We start from the raw sequence: 19783 nt of genomic DNA on the forward strand, positions 1-19783 counted from the left end.
TTTAGCTTTTTTTAATATCTCTGATAGTTTTCGAGATAATTAGCTGGAAAGTTTTCAAACGAATATCCTGTATATATGTAAGTAAAGGTTGCAATTCTCTGCGCGCGTGTATATTCGAGTCGCATATATTATTATTATTATTATTCCAAAAGTAAATATTCTTCTGCGAATATACACACGGTGTAGCACCGTGACGCCGACTGCTGATGACAAACTCGCTCGAAGTCGCGGAGTCGCCCCCCAAATCGACACCGACTTCGCGAGAACTCTATGACTGGCGGTCGATCGGCGGTGATAGTGGCACACCATGTGTGCAACGATATTCTTAAATAATTAATAAAAGCCGAACATGGAAACGGAGGAGGCATAGAGAAACGGCTCGGCAACTAGAAAAATCCGAAAGAAGCTATTTAACGAAGAGGTAGAAGTTGACGTGAACAAAAACGTATCTCCAGAAATTTTTCAGAAACATCTCGACGTAACCAACTTGGGTCCTTGTCGACCGTGAGAAGCTGCAAATTCCGTTGTCACGATTGGTAAGGACCCAAGTTGGTTGAAACGATATTCTTCTAACAATATGATAATCGGTATATATCGTTGAGTAACATAATAATCGGTAATGATATTGTTGATTAATAAACGCATTGTATCATTCGAAAATGATCGTTCGAAGCTTACGCAGTCTGGCATTCTTCGCAGTTTACTCGATATCGAAACATTCCAGAAGAGCGTTCTCCTCGGCGTCTCGACACATTTCAACGATGTATGTGTTATTAAATGCGCGAAAAGGAAAGTAAGCGGTGCGTACGACTTCGCGGAAGAGAAAGGTCATCGATACGTGTATATATATGTATGTGTGTGTGTGTGTCTATTTGTGATGTGTGTGGGCGCGCGTGCGAGCGCGCATGTGTACATGTGTGTGTGCAATTCTATTTGAAATCGCGGCAGTAAGATTAAACTGGAGAAAACGAAAACATTCTTTTCTTCAACAACGACCGCGTATTAGCGACATTTGCTTTCGATATTCGCAGTCGCATCTCGGTGAAACGAAAGTTAGAAGTAATAGAGAACTCCAGTGATATACTTGTATACATCCGAACACACGTTGCGACGTTGCGTAGAACATTCCAAGAAGCCTTTTCGCGGCAAATCGCGGTTGTGCAATGTGGAATGAGCACTTCATCGGATTTCGAGTCGATTTTTGAGCAAGGAACACACGCTCTACGGAAATCTCGACGCTAGAACTACCGCTGACGACCAACGCGAATCAAATTGTAACAGAGCGGTTGAAATGGCAAGTTCTTGAAAAAATATCAAACGCACCGTCACATGTAAATTCGAATAATTTTCAGAAGAAACAAACCGGTCATTTTGGATTGTACTTGATAGTTTTAGCCAAGAGATTGTCCATCCGATGGATGTTGGTTCCACATTGCCTCAGCGATTGCTCCTTCGCATATTTCTTCTCTTCGCCAGATGCTAGAGTACGTTTGAGTAGCGAAGGTTCTACTTTACTAATTTTCCTACTAGAAAGTATTGACGGCAGTCTCGTCAAATTGTGCGGACTTTTGCGCGTTTTGTGCAACCTGAGCGAGCAATTGATTTTATACACACGCATCGGCAGCTCGATTGTCTATTAGATTGGTAGAGACATTACAATCGTTAGACGGATATAACAGATGGTCCGAGAGATAATGAAGGATCGCTATTTATAATCTAATTTTATGTATTCTAACGGACAGCTATAAAAGCATTAGTTGTAGCTTTATGTACTTAGCTGAGTTTACTCCGCGGTTTTACGTATTAATCTACAGTATTCTCGGCATAATCTCTCTTCTTATTGCAATCAGTGTAACTAGTCATTGTGATTGTATTCGAAGTTGTACTATTGTTAATTTGGTGGTGGCATACGATTCCATTTTCCTTCGTTTCGAGATTGTCCGTAACACGCTACTAAAAAAAAAAAAAGTAATCTCGTCTCCGTCTTCTCAGTTTTAAACGCTACGCACCGAAAGGAAGGAAAATGAGCGTAGCGTCATTCTTAAAACAGTGCTTCTGCTCAATGATACGTTCATCGTCATCATCATCATCATCATATTCTTCGTCGTCGTCGTCGTCGTCGCCGTCATCGTCGTCGCCGTCGTCGTCGTTCTATCGCAGCGATGCACACAATTGGAAATTTGTACACGGTTACACATCCGCAGCTACTTCCGCCTCTTACTCGCGTCGATCGACAAAGTATGCGCGACTGATGAAAAGAGCAATGTTTACCGAATAGCCGAAAGACAAAAGTATCAGCTTCAGTTCGCGGATTGTCGTAGTAGCGATACAACGGGCATGATCTGGTCGCGCCTCGCGCAGCTGTCACGCAGCTACTTCTTCTTCTTTTTTGTATCCACGAAGCAGTAGGTCTCTCCTTGTGCGAACACCACTTGCGTGTCTGTAGAAAGTATTGAAAGCGCGAAGCGAGGCGCGTTGCGAGCGAGCGAGCGCTCGGCTGCGCTCATGAAAATTCATGATACTCTTGCGGATCGTCGTAGAACTCGAGGATCCCTCGTGCACGTAACGGTCGTTGTACATATAGAAGTAAGCGCTGAATCACGATTACTGTTGGATAGCGTAACGACTACTCATACATTCCTCCTGCAGCTCACGCATGTTGTACGACATCCGCGGAGTTTCCTCAAGGAATATCGGACGCTCCGCGGATGTCTCTGCGTCGCGCCAATGATGATTGTAAGCGTTTCGTTTTCGACGCACGGGCCACTCGAAGAGCACACGGCGTTTGACTCGGCTGCACAGGAAAAGATAGCATTCTGTTGCTAAGGAGAGCGTTGGCTTGATTGGTCTTTAACTTTAACGGTTGTCCTCGACGGAGACTGCTTTCTTAATAATAGTGTCTGAAAATATATTCACCGCAGATTTGAGAAAAGTTGAAGATTCTCGATTATTCTCGGGTTCCTTGCCGTGAAAACCATTTGAGAAAAGCGACTCTAGCGCTCTTTTTATACCGATTCACCGCGACTCGAACTTGCCGTTTTCCAGTAATCACCGGTTAACGCTAATTGTCGACGGAGGAATTATATTACTATTATGATTATTTGGGTCTCTTCCAATTCCGGAGGACGTCGAAGAATGCTCGTGTGCTTTCCGCGTGCTCGATGTGCCCTGAATATACACAGACCGGTGAAACAACCTCGACACATAAAATTACAGCTAATTAGAGCTCCTCATAAGAGATACACTGTGCGCTCTAGAGAGCTATAACAAGGTTGTTACGTCGCACCGCCGAGTAAAGCATTCGAAGACGACGCACGTAATCTCTTAGTTGATCGGTATAACGATAATTAGGGAAGGTCCGAGTCCCTTCGGTCGAAACGCCCGTGAAGCAATCAAACTTACTCACGCACGGTCGTCGCATCGTTTCTACGCCGCATCCGGGGGAAATCAAATCAAAACGATCCGCGTTTGCACCTCGCCCGCCTCATGCAGCGCACAATCTCGCGTGCGCGAGCGCCCGCACACGGCTCTCCCCGTGTCGTACGAATGTCGCACCTTTCCCTCCGCACTGTATTCCCGAGTGACGATCATCAGTATTTCGTAGGTGTACGACGCCGCGCGATGTACATACGTAGGACAGGAGAGCGAGCGCGTTGGGCGTGGTAGAGAGGAACTTGCACTTCGATGGTCGCACCGCACCGATTGATTTTTACTCTCGGCTACAACAGAAAGCAAAAGATAAAACGATAAGAACGTAACGTCAGCCACCGCGAGGAGAACAGATCCGGTGAACAACGCGAGGACGCATTCGAAATCTTTCTCAGGCAGAGAAACGTGGACCCATCGCGGCGGATCGGCATGACGGAGTTTTCGCATTTTCTTTTTTCTTTTCCTTTACGGACCCTCCTTGCTTTCGCATTGTCACACGCAGTCGCGGCAACTTCGTCAAGACGCGCGGAATCATAAACGAGGTGACCGGTCCCTGGTTCTCTTTTTTTTCTTTTTTTTCTTCTACGTTACTACAAATGACGTCCCGTTCAGAAAGCATTTAATGGATATACTTTTCTATGCTGCGCGATGGTATTCTCTGCGGTGCTAATATCACGTACTTAATACGTTAATAAGTGACACGTAGAAATTCAAAATGCTTCCAAGATAATCGAGAGAGCGAGAGAGTGAAAGAGAAAAATGTTTGACAAAGTGTTAGAATGCTAATATCGAGAATTGTTCATATAGTAATTATATATAATTTAATTATACAAGAATATATATATATATATATATAACGTTCGACAGCTATATCGATTGTGTAATGGCGTATCCGTCGCCGACAGTGCTAGTCTAAGCTATATTTATTTTTTATATATATAACAAACACCTTTTAGCCTATAGATTAAGGGGGTGTAAGAATCCGATTTTATACTTTATTAGAGAGCATTACGGAATATGTTTGACTCGTTGGACAGAACGTATATAAGAAACGTGTGTTCAGAATAATTGTATATGAGATAAAACCACGTTGTATCATATCAAACATGAATCGTAACCGAGGTCTCTTTATAATATCAGTCTATAATATACGTATCTCTCTGTAAAGAAAAAAGAAGACACATATACGCAACAGCAAACCTCGACAAATTTATTATAAATGTATCGTTCGATATATCGCATGATATGTCGATAATAATATCACATTGCGATGGTAGTCAATTTTTTCCGGATGTTTTCTTAATTAACTATGATTCGATTTTAGACGAAGTTATTCTCGAACACAAATTATCCGGGCGAAACAATGACGAGGCCGAAACGATCGACAGGGCCGAGCGTTACGCGACGAAAGAGGAAGTCTGTTTCTATGCGCGCTCAATAATAAGCAATCATTCTTTCCTTTCGTTGCCCAATAATCGGCACGAAAATGAGAAATTGTGAATTTGTAAGACTTAAAACTGTTCACTCCGACGAAGGCAATCATACGCGCGCGGGAAATGAATTTCTTCTTTCGAGCGATCAGCGATGACGTCTCCGGTGTTTCTTTTCTTCCTCTCACTGTGTTTTCTCTGTCAAAAAGAAACGAAAAAAAAAGAAGAGAAGAGAAGAGAATCTGTTGCGTATCATCATCACCACTACACATGCACTCTTTGATACAGGATATAAATTTATAAATTTTGTGTAGAGAGCGACAAGAGACAGATGCGTGGAACGCGTGTGTCGGAGTCACGAACGTAATGCGCGAAACTAACACCGTTTTTACAGTAATAATACAAAACTCACACTCTCACGATGTAGTCTTTTACTAATTTAGCTAGGTCTAACGAGCGGACTGTTTCAAGGCACTGAAGAAATGCAAATACTCATCGTCAGCCTCGTGGGGAATATACATGATATGACAAGATCCCGTTGCTCTGAACCTGTTTCTTATAATGTCGCATTAAAAAAAAAAGAGAAAAAAAAAACAAAAAAATGAAAGAGAGAGAGAGGGGAAAAAGGAGGAAACGTGTAAATATTTTTACGACGTAAGTTATGTCGAGATTGCATGCCGCTTGCGCGAATTAGCAAATTGTACAATAACACCCACGACCAAGAAGATTAATTATAAAATGAATCGTCTGATCGATGTACACACACACACACACACATTTTTTTTTCTTTTCATACTGTGATAGCTCCTTTGATATTTGTACGCTTGTGGCGAGATCGTTGCAGAAAGTTTAACGTAATATATTTCATAAATATAGAAACGATTCTCTCTATCGACCGCATATATGGGGCTGTCGCAGTTTGGTACATACATATATTCATACATACATACGTACACATACATACAAACACATACACACGTGCGCGCGCGCGCGCGCGCGGAAGACAAAAGATTCTTTTTCGTCAGTATCCTTTTGTAATACATGAGCTGTAGGGAACGTAGAGAAAACATACGGCAAAACTCACAAGAGAGAGGGTCGCAAGCAATTTATTTAAGCATGAAATAACTCTATAGTTTGTAAGTATGTTAATGATAAGCTAAGTGCAATGTGTTCCACGTGTATTTAAGTGAAGAATAATAATGATCGCTTCGGTGCGCGCCTTAAAGTAACGAAAAAAAAAAATCGCGGAACCCAAAGCTTTCGACGGGAAATTGTTCAATGTAATATAATAAACTCTTACCAGCGATCTCTCGCACGTGAGTTCGGAGAAGGAATTCACTTTTAGAAGAGGATTACCCGGGGAAATCTTTCTGATTTCTGACGATTAATATAGATTGCCAAAACAGACACGTATACACACACACACACACACACACACACACACACACACACACACACACACACAGCAGACAGACATGCGAAAAAGGGAGAACGAGGTCTTACAGGACTGTTTTTATCTCTCTATGAACAGCGAATAAAAATGATTATTATATACAGATGGACGAATATTAATTTCACGATGGAGACTTGAGAACTCTTGATTGTTTAAAAATGAAATATATCTCGCAATAACATATTCTGTCTTCGATTCTTTCACGTGATGTCTACTCTCCCGACGAAGTTATCGGAATTATGAACGAACGTCTAGCATCGTGGTGTCAGAATTGCACTAAAATTACTCATGTATTTTTTCAACCATTGTACATTATTCTATAAATATTAACTATATAAATTATAAATAACAATTAGAGTATGAGAATGATAATAATAATAAGAATAATAATAAACTGTAGTTATTATTTTATTATTATATTTTATTAGAATAACTATTAATGTATTAATATTTTATTATTACTGTGACGTCTTAGCGTTACTACACACGATGCACCATATTTGTTCTTATATTATTATTTTCATTTCTTTTCTTATTTTTACAATTATTATCTCATTATTATTATTATTATTATTATTATTATTATTATTTTTATTATTACTATTAATAAATAACTTCAAATAACAGTCTCATGGAACTTGAGTGACTATTTATTGTTTTCCACATTCCTACAACATCTAACTCTTAAATTTTGGAGAATGTTCAATCAATATAGCTGAGCACACTAACTTTTACCGCTCGAGTCAATGATTATGTCCAAAAAACTAGAAATGTGATTTTCTGATGTTACGAAGCAACAAAAGATATTACGAAAAAAAAGTCGAGATGACACCCTGTAATCCATTATTTGTCTGCGTCATGCCTATCAAGCCAATGTCACGTTTGACATAAACGTAGGAGCGCAGCAACCAAATTTCTTGTTTCTACTACATCATATATTATCCATGATTCGGCAATAAGCGGACGTCAAAGAAACGCAACATGGTTACTTACAATTGTGACTGCAAGGGTGTCGAAATTACGGAAGGGATTTTTGGAGAGATCCACGCCGGTGATGAAAGAGTCCTGCCTTCATGATGACAATGGTGCGGTAGATAGCAACAGCGGCATAAAGCTTCCTACATTTGCAGAATCTGCGGATGATAAAACACGCGGCTACAACAGTGAGGGATATTATAAAGAAGAATTGTCTTTAGATGCCGACATAAAAAAAGCCTCTAAGGAATCTCGTTTGATACCAGTAAAGTTTTACACAATGACCAACGGCAATCGTATAGAGATTACCGTCATCACTTGGGGTGCCACGATCGTTTCTCTAAAGTTCCCTGATAAGTACGGCCGTATCGCGGATGTTGTGCTTGGTTTCGACGATTTGGAAAGTACGAAGTTTTACGTGTCGTGTTGATTTAACTTTCTATCTCATCGAACTTTGCTATAATTGAATGAAAATGCGTAGTAATGCAAACAGATGATCGATTCAATGTTCCTTCGTAAATCATCTCGCAATCAAGAGCATATAAAAAAGATGGTCGTTTTTCAGACTACATGAATCCCAGCATCAATCCATTCATAGGATGCATACTGGGTAGATGTGCAAATCGCATCAGAAATGGCTATTTCACTATCAAAGGTAAACCTTACCAGCTCACAACGAATGACGTCAACAAACACCATCTCCATGGGGGTGTAAGTCTGCTGGTCTCTTTATTCAGCATCATCTCCATCCGATCATTGGCGTACACTTTGGCTTTAGACGAAAGGCTTCGGTCGGCGGTTGTGGGAATCGCACATCGACGGCTGCTCAGTCGTTATGAGCTACTTGAGCGAAGATGGCGAAGAGGGCTATCCCGGTGCAGTGTTGACCACGGTGAGGTTCAGCTTAACGTCCGACAACAAGCTGGAGATAAATATTCGAGCCACAACAACAAACTCCACGATAGTGAACATCTCGCACGGCTCGCTGTTCAATCTTGCTGGACATGTAATTAAAATAAAATTTTAGTACACCCCGTTAAGGCAAATTACTTACTGCGACATGACGCAGGACGCTGGCAAGAAAGAACTGCTGAGGCACAGAGTCTCATTGAATTGCGATCGCTGGACCTTCGCGGATTACACCGATCCGATACCAACTGGTGACATCCGAGGAGTTGGAGGAACCATTATGGATCTGCGTGTGCCAAAATTTCTGGAGAGCTGCATCGAGAAGGTAGCGCGTTACTATTCAGATTAATCATTTCAATAGGAAATATATGACGAATTTTTGTGAGCCGCAGGTCCCCCCGGGAGAAGGGTACGATCATAACTTCTGCGTGACGCCCAGTTGGCACGGAGGTAGTGGATATGTTGCTCAAGCCGTTCATCCAAGAAGCGGCCGGTAAGATTCGCGATTGTGTTATTTGATAAACTATATTTGCAGCGATATCCTGCAAATATAAATTAACATATATGCAGCGTTTTGGAGATTTACTCGAATCAACCCGGTGTTCAGTTTTACACAAGCGGCCGATTATCATCACGTACTAAGGTATCGCCAGTTACACCAATAATCGAAGCAATTTATGCATATTGAAAGGTAATTTTACCGTAGACCAATAGTAATATCGGTGACGGTCGGGTTGGTGATGATAAATCTGATAATGAAGAAGAGTATGAGGAAGAAGCAAGTGAAGAAACGAAGCCAGAGGTGATGCCTGCGACTAGACTGCCAAGTTTCATTCTCGGGAAGAAAGGCGCTCGTTACGTCAAACATTGTGCTTTCAGCTTTCAACCACAAAACTACCCAAATGCGATTAATCATGTAGGTGGAGTCATGCCCTTATTCATAGCATTAATTAATTCACATACGAATTCATTTTTTCAGTCACATTTCCCTCAATCCATTCTACGACCTGGCCAGATCTATTGTCATGATTTAACTTACAAATTTGGTATCCAACTGGCCAATTATATATGAGCTATGTATTTTCTAGTTGTTTAAAGGATGAAGTCTGTATCAGAAAGAAAAGTAGAGACATAGGAAATAATATGTGGCGTATATAATATCTACTGTATTATCTGGAATATTAGGGAGAAAAGTGAATATATTTTAGGCAAAATAAAAAAATATATATTTATTTTATTCGATTGTTATAGTTGTGATTTCATTACAAAAGTATTTAATGAGTTTATTGAGTATTGTTTCATAATAATTTAGTAATCTCTTAAATTTACATAACACGAAGCTATTATTTCGCAGATCAAAACTTATTTGGTTCTCTTCGTTGCAAAAAATTTTGCGATGCTACTAATTACAGATCCAAATGATTCGTTGATCTTCACGGAACGTTGAATCCATTGTGGTAGTACTTTGATTTTATGACAATAGCGTTTGTCTAACAGCACGACAGTCGAGTAATCATTTATATGACGTACGGATCGGCCGATGCATTGATTCACTGCTTTCATACAAGAATTTTCATAAAATTTACTCCCAGCATCTGGTTTCTAAACAGACATCAGAAAAATTAAAACAAAAATATCGTAATGTTTTTCTTATTCTAAGTTTCATGATCAAGAAGTTTATATTTCAAATCTTATATACCACATTTTCGTTTAAGTATTTCATCTTTTCTTGTAATTCTAATGACTTGATGTTGGGATATGGCAAGCCAACGACTATAACACATCGACCCAAATCGTCGGAAAAATTTAAACCTTCACTCAATTTGCCACCTGGGAAATAATATAAAAAATTTTAATTAAATAAAATATCCTTTTCTACAGAGAAGTAATATATTCCCATAATATTAATACAGTTTACTTACCAACTACACTAAACAGCAATGATCCATTGCATGGAGATTGCGGATTCTTGATGGAATGTGCATATTGGTCCAATATTACACTTACCTGCAACATAATATGAATCATATATTTATGAAACATTATATATTTATGAAGCATTAATATCAGTCTCTACTGAACAAATATGCAGAATAAATTAAATACTTGTGATGCTAATTTTGGCTCACGATAGATACATTTCTTTGCAGAAATCTTTGATATGACACCAGATTTACTTAAATGCTTAAACACTGTATCTTCAAATTTGTAAGATGGAAAAAACACTATGACTCCAGCTGGTACAATGTTACATAAATTTATCAAAGTTCTACCCAGTTCATCCAGCTAAAATAAAGCAACAATTTGAGTGTCGAATAATCAAACATGTAATAAAATAAAAAAGAACAGAAATAGTAATTGTATTACTAATTTTGTATCTTGACGATTATGAAAGCTAAACTCAAATTCAATTCCAGTAGGACCACGCATCACAACGTTGGATATAATATTTTCTTTAGGAATCACGTGATCGCACGAAAACGTCATTATTCTATCTATCGTAGCACCAGCCATCAGGAATAACTGATCTATGAATTCAGACATTGGCTCCATTGTACCACCAGCTAGCACCACAGATCTGGCATCTTCCACTGTCATTTTTGCAATCAAAAAATTAACGTATTAAACAAAATCAAGATAAACATAAGATAAGAATGAAAAGAATGATTATTCATATTGAGATAAATATTAATCAATATGTATACCAATATCATGAAAGTGTGCTGCAGGATTTAATAGCAAAAATTTTATAATCCCTTGTCCAATAGTGGCACTAGGTAAAACATATATTCTACCATCTAAGCAGCTACTTTTCAGGGATTCCAAAAAGCTTAAGATTGCCATCAAGGGATTGCTCATTGGCTCTTCATTGTTATTCGGTGCATCCGCGACACTAGATGCTTCTTGAGATAGTGCATCTTTATTTTTGATCGAATTTAAAAATTCTGTTATTCCAGACTTCATTACCTTCTGTTCACCAATTTTCACATTGTTACCATACTGCTCGACAAATCCTTGCAGTTTATGAACGAGTTTCGAAGCTTTAACAAATTCTAATAGCTTGAATATGTTGACTGTATCAATCTCTGTAAGTAGCTCGAATTCTTCTAGTTTGTATAATTTGGGTACTATAGTCTTATTGACTTCATCATTAGGATGAGAGTTTATAGTTGCTCCAAAAAGGATTAGAAACTTCTTCAAACAAAAGCTTAGTTGATTTAAGAACAGCACGCTCTTGGCTGAGAATAAAGATTCAAATCTGTAATTATATGCATCTCATAACTAATATTGAACAAATACTTCATTTAATAATTTAATAATAAAATTTCAAAAATAATATATATTACTGTAACAATATACTTTTTCTGATATTGGGACAGTTGACTGTAGCAGTGAAGCAAATTTCTTCCTGTAATAACAGAACTATACATTCCTTCAATGGCATCCAATAAATTATGGGCTTCATCTATAATTAGTACACTTTCTTTTAAATCTATTCCTAAGCTGATCCTAGTATTCCTGTGTAGAATAGAATTGTATGGAACCAAAATCAACTGTCCATTCTGCACAGATTTTCTCGAGCCATAATATGGACAAGTATTATTCTCTTGGCCTTTCTGCACAATTTCTTCGATATCTTGAATGTTTGTTAGTACTTCAGCCATCAATAACTTTTGATCACCTGGTATAAAAGGACAGCCACTTGCAGTTTTTGATTTCTTCAGATCTTTTTCCTTTTTAACTGTAGTTTTCTTCCTTTGTAACTGAAGGCATGTCTCATTAATCAAACTTACATGCTTTAACTTCTTGACATTTTTGTTGATGCAGTAATTTTGTCTAAGAGATAAAAATGTATTAATATAGAGCTAAATATGGTAATAAATGTATCATGCGATACATCTGAAATGTGACATCAAATAGAGGGATACCTTGATGATAGTGGTACCACAGAAATATCCTGAGAATAAGGAGATCTCTGTAATTCATGCACAAACTGTGTCAACTGTGAGTGTGTTCTAGAACAGAAAAATATCTTAGTATTCTTAAATGATGATTCTTCCTTATCATCTTCTTCTTCAGAACTTTCTGAGTTTGACAATGGATCTTCCAGAATAAGATCCTTTTCGGTATTACAAACATCAGAGTCTATTTCTTCTGTTTTACTATGATCTGTAGATTTTTTTTGTGAAATTCTAAATTGTTGTCTTACTTTCTGAGTTGCTTTAGTTTTTGAAGTTTTATTTAATTCAATTATTTTCTTAAACTTTTCTTTCTCACTCTCAAACTCAAGAATTGCATTTAGTTTAGCTTGGAATTTCTGCTTTTCAGCATTTAACTGTATCTGTTCTGTTTGCACAGAAAACCAATCATCAGATGGCTTTTCACAGTTTTTTATTTTACCATCTATCTCTGAAATTACAGAAGATAATTCCTGCTTTTTGTATTTCTCATGATCAACCAGCCATTTCAGTGTGCCACAAATGAGAGATAAAGACTTTCCAGTACCAGTAGGACTTTCAAAAAGACCTAATTTGCCACCTTCTAAACAGTTATAGAGTTCTTTCATAAACTGTTTCTGAATCTCATATGCTGGGAAAGGAAATGGAAATTCTTGTGGAAGTTCCATCTTTATACGAAATTTCAGATTTACAAGTCTATTCTGCTCCTACTCAAATATATATAAACAAGTTATTTTTAGAGTTTGTTTAAACATTTACTTTTGCAAACTAGAGTCATAATTTTAACTTACACATATTACGCCAATGTTAATTGTCAACTCGGTTATTCCTTGTTAATTGAAACTTTTATTCTATATTTTTACTATTCAGAATTCGCAACGTATCGACCACTTTCCCGCTACTCTCAGTGCCGCCATCATTCTAGCAAAAAAGGTTGCATTCCGATATTCACTGCTAGCGCTGAAATTCTCTAGTTACGTGACACAAACTATGTATTTCCAGTACTGGGAGTCAACTTCGAAACATAACCAATAAAAGAACATATTCATGGCGTATTCATGACGGAGTCTACATTTGAAACCATGGGTTTGTTCTTTATAACTGTATTGCTGAACTAGTGAAATAATTAAAATGAAACGACTATACTTTTTCTCATTCTAACTTATTGCACTGGTCCAACATTGCAGCTGTAAAGAACCAGCAGCTGGATTCTGTAACTCGTTATTTTGGAGTTAACGAAACTGTCGTTAACTCCAATAACGAGTTAAAGAATCGCACCACTGTGCTACGATTCTGTAACTCGTTATTGGAGTTAACGACAGTTTCGTTATCGTTGCGCAGCTTTTCTACGGTATACAAAAGCTGCGCAACGATAACGAAAGTGTCGTTAACTCCAATAACGAGTTACAGAATCGCGGTACTGTGCTGCGACTCTGTAACTCGTTATTGGAGTTAACGACACTTTCGTTATCGTTGGGCAGTTTTTGTATACCGTAGAAAAGCTGCGCAACAATAACGAAACTATCGTTAACTCCAATAACGAGTTACAGAATCGCACCACTGGGGCTGTATTCCGTACTCGCGTACTGATAGTTGTCGGTGTCGTAAGCAGTATTGCGCAGCTTTTTTGTTATATGAAAAACCTGCGCAATGTCGCTAACGACACCGACAACTGTCGATATGCAGGTACAGAATACAGCCCCACGCCTGTGAAGCGTGGTCTACAATGGCCGTAAGCAGTAAAGCCAGCGGCACACGGTGCTTGTTTTCGTGCTGGATGAAAATACTGCGTTCTGATTGGTACATTTCCGAAGATGGATGGAAATGCACCAATCAGAACGCAGTATTTTCATCCAGCAAGCAATCCAGCACGAAAACAAGCACCGTGTGCCGCTGGCTTAAGAAATGGACCAACTACGGTTGATTATTTTTGTCATAGTCGACTGTGATTGGTTTATTTCTTACCGCTTATGCTTATTTCTTACTACTTACTGTCATTGTAGACCACGTTTGATCATTCTATAATACGTGTCGTAAGTTGTAAGCCGTAAAGGCTCGTCTACAATAGCTGTAAGAGGAAAGGTCATTCTACAATACGTGTCGTAAGTTGTAAGCCGTAAGAATTGACGAATCACAATCAATTATTAAAAATAATCGGCCATAATTGGTCAGTTCTTACGGCTTACAACTTATGACACGTATTGTAGAATGACCTTAAGCCTATAAGGCTGTAACGTAAGCTGTCAGCGAATGAAAATATTTCATTTCGTGTCTTGCAACCTTACAGCCTAAAGGCCATTGCATGTACAAAAGTTTTAATCGTAACCGTAAGTCCGTAAGCAAATTGACCAATCACAATTCGTATATTCGAGATGCTGGATTGTGATTGGTCAATTTGCTTACGGTCTTACGGTTAAAACTAAAATTTTTTTACGTGCAATAACCTTTACTCTTACAGCTAATGTAGACGAGCCTTAAGAACTGACCAATTATAGCCGATTATTTTTGTAATAATCGACTGTGATTCGCCAATTCTTACGGCTTACAACTTACGACACGTATTGTAGAATGACCTTAATGTGAATGATGCAGATGTGATGATCTGGATGTAGATGTGGATGTGGATAATGTGGATGATGTTTATATGTCTCCTAGGATTGCAGGACGTAAGAAAATTTGGAATAAGTTTTATTTTAAATATATACACACGTTGGGGTATTTCTTGAGTTGATAATTTAAAGTTGAAATTATACAAAAATTGCGGTCGAAGACACGCATATACAGGATGTTTCATGAATTCCTCGCTCCGAGGAATTCATGGAGACATAGAGTGGGTTAAGATAAATATAAAATTCCCATACAATTTTGCAATTTTCGCAATAACATTCGAATTATTAATTACAGGAATGTAACAAATAAGCACACGTCGAGATGATATCGACAAAGCATCGAAGCCCCGCTCGGGCCAAAGCGCAGCGCCCACTTGATGCAGCGTTATGCTGCGACGTTTTTCCAATCAACCATGCCGACGCGCGATCAATCGTCAAATTTCTGTAATTAATAACTCGATAACTCTTACGAATATTGCAAAACGGTATAGACCTTTTATGTTTGTTTTAACCTGCCCTATGTCTCCACGAACTCTGTAAAAATTGTTTTGTATACACATTCGTGTGACAATTGGTCTGTTCTTTTTAGCTGCATTGCGGAACTAGTGCAATAAGTTAGAATGAGACACTATATTTTTTCTCACTTTAACTTGTTGCACCAGTTCAGTAATGCAGCTAAAAAGAACAGACCAACGGAGAGACCGAGTCGACTATTGGTCTGTTCTTTGTAGCTGCACTGTTGAACTGGTGCAATAAGTTAAAGTGAGACAAATATAGGTTTTCTCACTCTAGCTTATTGCACCAGTTCAGCAGTGCAGCTACAAAGAACAGACCATATGGTGCGTGCGTGGTGGGGGAAAACAGTAAAGAACCGTGGACCGTGGACCTTTCCTTCTTCTCTCTGATATTACTTCATCGGTGGTATTAAAGAGATATTAAGGAGGTTAGAAAGTCTCTATATAATCTTCAATCGGCATATCTAGTAATATTCGTACAATAAATATAAATGACAGCCGAATCACTACAGGTTCTCATGCAATCCCAACGAAAACGCATATAGTATAATATTGATTTTACTTACCAAAATTAATTAATATATTAAATTAATATATCATAGTTTTTGAATATGGCGATAAATGTATAATTTACGTGCATTGTACATTTTGATATTTTCTTTTTTCTGTTTTTATTTTTGCGACAAAAATTTCACTAATCAAATTCATGTGCTTTGGTATTTTGATAGTTGATTATTCTGTCACAATGTGCAAGCAATGATGAGACCTCAGCAAAAGTTTATCTAAAGAAACAAATATATAGAAAAGTATATACATTACATCAGGGCACAAAGTAAAGTTATTAGTCATGAAAGAGATGTTGACAAATCAGACTACTGCTGGATACAGTAATTCCTTTATGAACAATAACAACAGAGATGCAGGAACCAGTATTACAAATGATAATAACTCAAGAAGATATGCTATGGTCAGCACAGAATGGATCTCTGCTATCGGTGAAGAATTAGGTATGCATCCACTGCCAGATCCTCTGTTGAAGAGACTAGCTGAAGATGCCTCCTATCGTTTAAGAGAAGTCCTGCACGTAAGAATATAATTTACTTTCTTGCCTGATATATGATATTTCAGTATATATATAATGCTTACAGTGATTATTTTGTCTTCAGAAATGTGTTACAAGACTAAGGCATAGTAAAAAACGACGACTCATGTCTACAGATGTAAATGCAGTAATTACTAGCTTGTGTGATACAGACCCAGTTCTTGGTGCACCTGAATTTATGCCAGAATATCACACAGAAGCAAAGATATATGTACCTAATGAATCCATCGTTAATCTCACTCATCGATTGAATGAACCATTGAATCTGTCTCAAACTAATGTGCCATTTCTTCAAGGTACTTCTGCATTTATATATGTTTGTGATACATATATTTTACACTTGGTTTTCTAATATTTACATCATCTCTAGAGCATTATCCTTTTGTTTCTTAGAATCTGAGGTATGTGACTTGAGACTCACAGAAGCACGTCACAATTATGCTAAACGTGCACTAAAAACTTTATTTAATGGTTCGCAAAAAACTTTCCAGGTAGGTTTATATTTTAATATCTCAGATGAATACAGTATTTATTGTATCATTAATATTTTTGCGTTCTTAGGTTTTAATTAACGACTGCGCCACAAATCCACAATTAGGTGATGAAGGAGTTGTAGACAAATTGATGTCTATTGCCAGATCTTTGTTGATCTCCAATAATGCGCAATATACACGCGTTTCCACGCGAACGTGTCAGCTTATTATTGCTATCGCTAGCAATAGTGAAGCTGTCTATCCATATCACGTAGCTTCGGTAATGAATTGTAAAAACATATGCATCTTTCAAACTTTCTACCAAACATTTGCGAGTGTCTCATTCTAACATTTAATAACAGGTGGACAAATTGACAGAATTATTGTTGGAACTGTTACTGGGGCAGAGTTTCATCAATTCAAATCTGGAGGTGCTCTTTAAAGAATGTGCGCTCAAACTCATGCTTCGGTGGCCGTCTATTGCCGACAAGTAAGGAAAAACACATCTATGATACAAATAACTATCTGAGCGATTAATTTTTTCAATATTTGTCGTCAGATATATACCTGTAATGGAGAGTGTTCTTCTGAAGGATGAAAAGGAGAGTGTTGAGTTCAACAAGAAAAGGATAATGGCTGTGGAGATGTTAGCGAGCATACAGCCGCTCAGATTTTTCCAACGCAAAAGTGAACACGTGCTTTCCGTGCAGAACATTTTGAATCTTTACGCTTCGCCTGGATCGCCTATTTGGCAACTAATAGCCGTTAGTATCCATGCGTTACGTTACTTTGTGTTACACTGTTTCAACTTTGTATGTAACCAACTTGTTTCTCCTCGTTACTCTTTAGTTGGCTATATGCTCCCTCGTAAAATCGGGAAATCATCCGTTGGAGTTAACTGTCTTGACTGAGCATTACGGTGATTCGTTATTACCGTACCTGCCAGCTGATTATAACAATAGCACGAGAAAGAAAACCAGTAGGAAGGCCTCATTGCCCATTATAATCAAAGGTAAAATGAAGTATGTGAAAGTGAGACCGTTGCTCAATAACAGGACATTATGGGATAAACAAACGGTGTTTCCGGACTCCACTCTGAGAGGACCGAGGCGAGAGATAAGGTTCGTATGTGAAATTCAACAAGAATAACCGATGAGGCCGCTCGATATCCTCTCATGTTATGAATATAATCGCAGATTTGCATTCGCTGGCGGCCGTCCGGTCCCACCTAGCAATTTGAGACGCATCAGTTTACGAGCAAACTACCAGATTCTAAGAAGCGAACTTCAAGCCACTCTTGCTCTAGTCGCATCACGCAGGCTCCTCGTGGTCAAAGATAAAGAAAGGAAACGCCACGATTTCTATAATCTAGCAAACGTATCTTTATAAAGTCAATCATAGACGCGTATACGCGATAGAAACATGTAAATACCGCTGCGATTATCTCATTTGTCATCCCGTCCTTTTGTACAAGCGTTCGCTATTTGTAGAGCCTTCTATATTCTCTCCCGTCGTTTAATGTTAAGAGTAAATATAATTTTAAGAGTAATATAATTTTAAGAGCCCGTTATCGCGCTTTCTCTTTCCATGATAATCCTGAAGACGTAGTGCGAATAACGCGAATTAGTCATGTGAAATGAGTATGTACTTCGACTGGTGCCGCAATAATAAGATCTTTTTTAATTTCGTAACGTCTCTCCCTCATTTCGATTCCAATGCACTCGTCCCTTTTGGATCACATCGGATCGGGATCTCGTCTTTGGTGTAAAAATACGCGAAAGCACGCTTGCGTTGTACATTACTTTCCTTCGCAGACGAAAATTTCTTGCGACGTTGACTTATACGTATTGCAACTGGGTGGGAATGAGAACGATGTGGACAAATGAAATTATTTTTATTGCGATACTCGTGGGACTAGGTAGGCGAATGTACTTACGAAACGTACTTTTCAAGTTAGTTGACTCATCTAATTAATCCGCTATCGTTATTGTGGCTTAAGTAGCTTAAACAGAGACAGATAACTGCGTATTGTGATCTGCATTACGATCTGCCGTATCGGATAATGAAGTAGAGCGCGTTTCGAAAAAATTTCTCATCTTGATTATGTGCGAGGACCCTTAGAGAATAAACGGATCCGTGATCGATTAGTAAATTATGTGATCGAACGAACCTTGTACACTTATAGAGAATAAATGAGTATATGATCGCTATGTTACGTATGCTCTTTATTTGCCATAACTTTGAATACGACAATGATGTAGTTATAGATTCGATCGATTTTCATCGAAGACGTGACAGTCGTAACGTTTGATAATTGATATCAATAGTCGATAATAACGACTGTCGGTCAGCTTACTTCATCATCAGATCTATCGATTTCGTATGTTCGTTATTAATAAGCGAATTTTGAATTACCCAACACGATTCCATTAAATATTCGACTGCATCCTGCGTAGCGTAACTCTCTGCTAAAACTAAGATTTCCCTAGTCCACATTTTTATTATATATTTTTTAAAAAATTAACGAGATTCTCACATCTCTCTCTCTCTCTCTCTCTCTCTCTCTCTCTCTCTCTCTCACTCACTCTCCTTTCTTCTCTCTCTCTCTCTCTCTCTCTCTCTCTCTCTCTCTCTCTCTCTCTCTCTCTCCCCCTTTCCTCTCTCTCTCTCTCTCTCTCTCTCTCTCTCTCTCTCTCTCTCTCTCTCTCTCGTGTTCTCATTCTTTCATTCTCTCTTTGTCTCATTTTTCACATACTATCACCGCATAAATTAGAATATAGACAAATGAATATACAATGATCATATAATATTTAGTTTCTCCTGACGTCCATCGCTCTTTCGCTATCATCCACTACATGCGTGTGCCCGCCTTACACGTATTACATGACACCAATGTCGGGCAAGAGATGATACTTATTCGTGAGTAACA

The 19783-nt window shown here is 38.3% G+C and overlaps 3 protein-coding genes across 4 annotated transcripts; 2 read left to right on the top strand and 1 right to left on the bottom strand.

Moving 5' to 3' along the window:
• The first annotated feature begins 7356 nt into the window (after window positions 1-7356).
• On the top strand, window positions 7357-9268 carry LOC105191512 (aldose 1-epimerase). Its single transcript, XM_019845221.2, is given in 7 exon segments — window positions 7357-7691; window positions 7853-7998; window positions 8066-8293; window positions 8357-8521; window positions 8589-8689; window positions 8767-9112; window positions 9176-9268. Coding segments are annotated over 7 exon segments (1404 nt in total). The 5' UTR covers window positions 7357-7366.
• Window positions 9269-9438: 170 nt separating this feature from the next.
• Window positions 9439-13255, bottom strand: LOC105191513 (ATP-dependent DNA helicase DDX11). The gene is made up of 9 exons (XM_011154961.3): window positions 12947-13255; window positions 12126-12862; window positions 11557-12033; window positions 10902-11455; window positions 10564-10787; window positions 10303-10482; window positions 10119-10203; window positions 9896-10026; window positions 9439-9798 (listed from the first exon to the last, which is right to left on the bottom strand). Exons 2-9 carry the CDS (start codon window positions 12821-12823, stop codon window positions 9559-9561), a joined length of 2589 nt encoding a protein of 862 aa, XP_011153263.2. The 5' UTR covers window positions 12824-12862; window positions 12947-13255; the 3' UTR covers window positions 9439-9558.
• Window positions 13256-15593: 2338 nt separating this feature from the next.
• Window positions 15594-18545, top strand: LOC105191514 (uncharacterized). Of its 2 annotated transcripts, none has more exons than XM_011154965.3 (9): window positions 15594-15707; window positions 16008-16363; window positions 16446-16677; window positions 16775-16872; window positions 16943-17134; window positions 17217-17344; window positions 17414-17618; window positions 17704-17975; window positions 18051-18545. In XM_011154965.3, exons 2-9 carry the CDS (start codon window positions 16127-16129, stop codon window positions 18241-18243), a joined length of 1557 nt encoding a protein of 518 aa, XP_011153267.1. In that variant the 5' UTR covers window positions 15594-15707; window positions 16008-16126; the 3' UTR covers window positions 18244-18545. The 2 variants fall into 2 exon arrangements, with proteins under 2 accessions (XP_011153267.1, XP_011153264.1); XM_011154962.3 differs by having other exon boundaries at window positions 15602-15823.
• Window positions 18546-19783: the final 1238 nt, after the last annotated feature.

This window comes from Harpegnathos saltator, unplaced genomic scaffold (assembly GCF_003227715.2).
Source record: "Harpegnathos saltator strain DR-91 unplaced genomic scaffold, Hsal_v8.6 scaffold168, whole genome shotgun sequence".
In the NCBI taxonomy this organism is placed as follows: Eukaryota; Metazoa; Arthropoda; class Insecta; order Hymenoptera; family Formicidae; genus Harpegnathos; species Harpegnathos saltator.